We start from the raw sequence: 5,448 nt of genomic DNA, 5'->3' as shown, positions 1-5,448 counted from the left end.
CAGATTTTCCTTCGTAACTAGACGCCATTGTTTAGCAGTGATACCGGACGGGAAATGCTATCCCCCGTGCGTGGAGGACGGTACCGCAATGTGGCAGCACTAGTGTTAGGATTAGGGTTAGGATCAATGTTAGGGTTAGGGTTAGGTTAGGGTTAGGGATATAAGGCCATGTCTAGTACGGAAGTATGACTGTGGAATCTTTCTGTGGAAGATTTGGACTTTGAAGTATACGTCAACTGTATCACGTGACTGTCCCTCCACGCCCGGGGGATAGCAACACCCGAACCTCACACTGAGATGAAATCGCTCTCGCTAGGGGGCGATACCTCCGTATTGTCGTTCATTCTATAACTCGCTTGTTTTTTATTTTGTTTTATTTTCTCTGCATTGCAGACGATCCCTCTGTCGTCTGTATCGTTTGTTCATCCTGTAACTCGCTCGTTTTTATTTATTTTCTTTCTCCGCGTTGCAGACGCAGGCAGGAGGTCACCCTACCTACACGACGCAGGCCCGCCAGCCCGCTGTCTATGACGGCGCCAACCAAGAGCCGGCGGCGCCTTCTGGTGTCAACATGTACTCAGCAAAAGGTGGGTTCTCTCTCGCGAGTCTGCGCCATCGCGTTTCATAGGAATGTCGAGATTTCTTCGTCTGCGACGTTTTTTTGTCGGATAAAAATTGACCGTTGCGGGGTCTCTGACATAAATATTTCCCGATTTCGTTAAAATTTGTAAAAGAAAAAAGTTCCCCGGGTTACGCTGACCCGCTTTGCGTCTGCCAGCCCCAGGTGGCCTCGCGGCAAGCGGCAGACGACGCTACCCGTCATACACGAGTCCTGAGCAGGAGACGCAGTACAGCGCAGTGCCATCTAGTGGCTACCAGCAGAACTACGGCCTGTCCGCGCCGTACGCGGGTTATCAGCCGGTGCAGCAGGTGGGTGTGGCATGTAATTACTCTAGTTAATAATATGTTCATTATTTTTACATGGTCGTTATACACTCGTACCTATATACTTGATTTTTTTTACATTATATATATATACACTATAATACATACACATGTTGTATATATATATATATATACAATACATAATATACAATAATACTAAATATATATATATATTGATATTTTGTGCTTGTGTGTTACTACTGTTACTGCGTGTGTTCGCTCGTGTGATAATTAGTACATCGTTTATTATCTTTCTTCTCGTTTGACGCAGCAGCCTGTTGCGCCCGTGCAGCCCCTGGCAAGTGTCGCCCCCTACAGTTCGGTGCCGGAACCGATGCCGAGCCAGTATCCTCAGTCGACCTTTTATAATCCGTCTGCACAGCCCGCACAGATTTCACCTGGTGAGTGATCTGCGAAGCTAATTTCGTTACCGCGGTAACGGCGATGCTTCGGTGTTGCGAGTTGACCCAAGATGGCCGCCGTGTCATGGATGTAGCACCTCTGCTAACACAGAGTCTTACGCTGTGCTACTTTCTCGGTATAATATATTTTACGCAAACACGAGTGGCGCCCCCTGTTGAGAGACAGATCGGCCCTTCCGAGCGCCGCGTCGATTTATTTTTATTTTTTTAAATATTTTTTTGGATTTTAGTTTATTTAGTTTAGTTTATCTTATTTCTTCTTTCTTTTTTTTTGGACGCAGGTCAAAACTACACGCCGCCGAGTTCGGCCGGCTACCAGCAGGTGTCGCCACCGTCGCCCACGGCGGGATCTTTCGCCGAGCCGTCGCCGCCGGGCTGGAACGACCCTCCGCTGCTGAAACGCAAGGTAGGCCTCGCCGCGCGAAATACTGCGAGTTCGAACTCCAGCCGATGAAATCGTATGGGGAGCGGGGATTTCTTGAGGCAGAAAAACTCGGGGGGGGGGGGCCGTTGTCAGAAACGTCGTAAAGTTAATTTTAGTGTTAATGCTGAGATAGCACTTACGACTAATGTTAATGTTACTAGAATTTGTGTTTCTGACAACGGCTGCGCCCGGCTCTCAGCGCTGGGAACTGTGAATTCTTTGCGCGTGCGACTTGCCGTGTAAAATGGCCCGCCTTGGCGGGTTCGTCTGCAACCGTCGGTTGTCAATGTCACTAGTACGAACCTTTTTGTTCGTAGTTCTTCATTCTGTCGTATCTTTATATTTAACTCTTTTTTGGGGGTTATTTAATTTTGTTGACAATAAATAATAATAAATAAATAGATAAAAATAAATAACGATAATTTAATGTTACGTCGATGATAAGAGGTATCGTTGCGCAAAGCTCATAGTGTCGCGATCGCTTTCGTCGCTGCAAAGACGACGACCTTGGATTGTGAAGGGTGTCCGCCATCTTTCCGCTTACAAACGGTTCGCGGTTACGACTTTCGATTCGTCACAACCGCGTTCGTCGAGCGTTTTCAGGCCAAACGGCCCGCAGCGTGAGCCCCAAGCGCCCGCCGCCCCAGGTGTCCCATGAACATCTACACACCTGCGGAGAGGTACCGCAACTACAGCAGGCTTGAGGGGCCGAAGGTAAGCCAAGTATATAACTGAAGAAGGACCAGAGCGACTTCATTAATACAGGAGTTACCGGTCTATAGTCAGGGAAAAGTCACGGAGAAAAAAAAGAATTTCAAAGCTCAAGGAATTAATTAAAACGATACATAGCGTCAGGGAAACTGGTCTGCCACAAAAAGTCCGCGGAAAAAATTTGTAATGCTAGTTGTTCAAGACAAGAATTGAATGAGAATAATGTTAAATAATGGATGCTATGGCTGGGGGAAAGCGATGGGAATGAAATAGGCATGAAGAACAAGAGGCTGATGGGACAGAGAAAAAGAGCGCGAGAAATTAGAAGAACAACTTAAATGAAAAATAATAAATCGAAAAGACGGATTAGTCGGCAATGCAACAGGCCGAGCATCCGGCTTGGGGGAAAAGCAAACTCATTAAATTGGACTACGTCACAAGTTTCTGTCGTGTTTTTTGTAAATTTTTGTTTGCCATTTTTTTCATTTAAAAGCAAGTACTTACCGCGACTAAATGTGTCGTCAACTTCTTTACCTGATAAGATTGTTTCTCAACTAGTTAAATCACAAAAAAGCTGGACGTTTGATATTATGATCCTGACTTAATTCCTATCTATGAGCTATGTATGAGTAACGAGTGTATTGTTTACATCGAACAATATAAGTAAAATAGGAGAATATAATGCAGCCACTTTAACCATAAAAAGCTGACAAAGAGTTACTTGCATTTTGTGCCAAAAAGTTGACATTTATTTTTTATTTTTTACATATTTACGCTGACTTAATCACTTTAAATGAGAGGTGTCGAGACAGCTGTAAGTACACGTCTTGTGGCGTTCGTGGCACGCATGATGGCCAACATGTGCATGGCAACATTTATGCAACATTGACGGCAACATTGAGGTTGCCAACATTGCATGGCAACAATTTGCATGCGGTTTCTATCTGCCTATCATAACCGTCTCGCTCTCAGGTGGTTCAATCCGACCGCATTTGATGCCACAACAACAAGCAACAACAACAACAAACAACAACACAGCACAGAGCAACAGCAGGTTATTGTAGCATCACTTCCTCACTACACTCTCTCTCTCTCTTCTTGCCTATCTATTCCTGCGCAAGCACCTTGACCATCACTAACGACTATCTAACACTCTCTAATGCTGTTCTAAGACTAGCCATATCTTCTTTTTGATACTGTCTAAATTGCTGTCTAGAAGACTAACCACGTAATGCTGTCCGCTGTCTCTTTACTTCCTGTTAGGCGGTAGCGTACGTTAGTAAGTGTGGGTCTTAACGCCCACTGACGCCTCCACTGTCACAACATTCGAATGCACGCTTAAAAAAAAAAAAAATATATTATATGCTATGATGTATCATGTAAATATAATATATATATATATATATTATATATATATATGGTACATATGTATTATATATATATATAATGTATATACATGTGTTGATTATATCGTTAGTGATGCCTGCGCTTGGGCTCATTAATTAGCCAATTTAATTATGCACCGTTGCCGACGTGAGCGGAGACGCGAGCGACAACTGGTAGCAGGGCGACAGTTGGTAGCAGCGGCCACAGGTGTAGCATGGCCAAGGTGGTAGAGGGCCACAGCGTGGGTTAGCAGGGCCACAGCGTGTACAGAGGCGTGTTCAGGAAAGCGAACGCTCTGCGAGCGCTCGCCTTATGAACGACACTGCGCGAGCGCTGACGCGCTCACCTTCTGAACGACACTGTGCGAGCGAAGCGCGCGCAAACTCGAAAGCGGTTCGCGCCAAGCGCCCGCGAGTTGTTTACAAATGGCGACGGGGCCCAATCTGGCGCGAATGGGCAATCTAAATTTTACTTCAATTGCAATCTATTTTCAACTTCATGTTCATTTTCATTCATTCATTTACTTCTAAATTCAATTTCGATCAATTGCGCTCTGCTAATCGTTTAACAGTACTTGTTTCGAACGACATTAAAAAGTCTCGCCTATTAAAATCTGCTGAGTAACCCTCCATGGCGCCGCCATCATTGGATAAGGCCAGCGCACAGCGAGCGCTCGACTGTCGCCGTCTCAAGAGGCGCTGCGTGGTTATCGTAGCGTTCGCATCGAGCGCTCGCTCTCCTGAACACCCTCTGGTGTCGCAGCGGATCTGACTAGAGTGATGGTCCACTTTAGAGAAGCGCGAGAGCGGGGTACGTGACACGCGACATCATAAGATTGCGGCCCTCGCCAATGACGGGATGCGGCCAGAACGGGAACCTGGAGAACCCAAGAGTGACAGGATATTCATTCCCGATGGCGGCCACGGGAATCGCCGGAGGGTTAATCATAAGGCGAGCGGCACTCAGGCACGGGTACACTCGGACTCTCTCGTCTCTCCCTGATTGTCTAACTCCCTTGTTTTTTCACGGGGTTTGGCAATTTGTACGCTACGATGCATTTGTGATGAGCTCGCACGCGCAGCATTGCTAATATATATAAAAACATATATATCTCCACTACTGCTGTCCCTGCCACGGCTTGGTAGCACTGTTCTCTTTCTCTTTATAATCTGTTTCTATCCTTTATCTTCTTTATTTAATGTATTCAAAGCCAGATATGCTATAAGCCATTGAAATTCATAATCATATATATATGATATATATATATATATTATATGTATAAATATAGTAATATATATATATTAAGTATATATCATATTATATGTATATATGTATATATATATATAGTATAATATATATGTATGTTATATATATATATATATATACTATATGTATATAATATATATATATATATTTACATCAGCCGTGTAACTAAGCATTTTGGTATTCAGATATATGCCAGAGCGAAATTTATTACTAAATTAATTCCATTATATTCATTCGCCCATGCTATTCGATCTGCTATGAATTTACAATAATTGTAAAAACAAAAACGACAAT

General features: G+C 44.1%; 1 protein-coding gene across 1 annotated transcript in view; it reads left to right on the top strand.

Annotated features, from left to right (window-relative positions):
• The window catches only part of LOC106815953 (protein transport protein Sec31A-like), a gene marked incomplete at its 5' end in the record, with an annotated part of 34,827 nt that overhangs the window by 14,935 nt on the left and 14,444 nt on the right, over window positions 1–5,448 (top strand). Inside the window, 4 exons of the mRNA XM_014820490.1 lie at window positions 473–587; window positions 779–930; window positions 1,217–1,346; window positions 1,649–1,773. Of these exons, the coding sequence (XP_014675976.1) occupies window positions 473–587; window positions 779–930; window positions 1,217–1,346; window positions 1,649–1,773 (522 nt within the window). The remainder of the gene's footprint in view (window positions 1–472; window positions 588–778; window positions 931–1,216; window positions 1,347–1,648; window positions 1,774–5,448) is intronic.

This window comes from Priapulus caudatus, unplaced genomic scaffold (genome assembly GCF_000485595.1).
Source record: "Priapulus caudatus unplaced genomic scaffold, Priapulus_caudatus-5.0.1 Scaffold1246, whole genome shotgun sequence".
NCBI lineage: Eukaryota > Metazoa > Priapulida > Priapulimorpha > Priapulimorphida > Priapulidae > Priapulus > Priapulus caudatus.
This window is presented reverse-complemented; position numbering and strand designations above follow the sequence as displayed.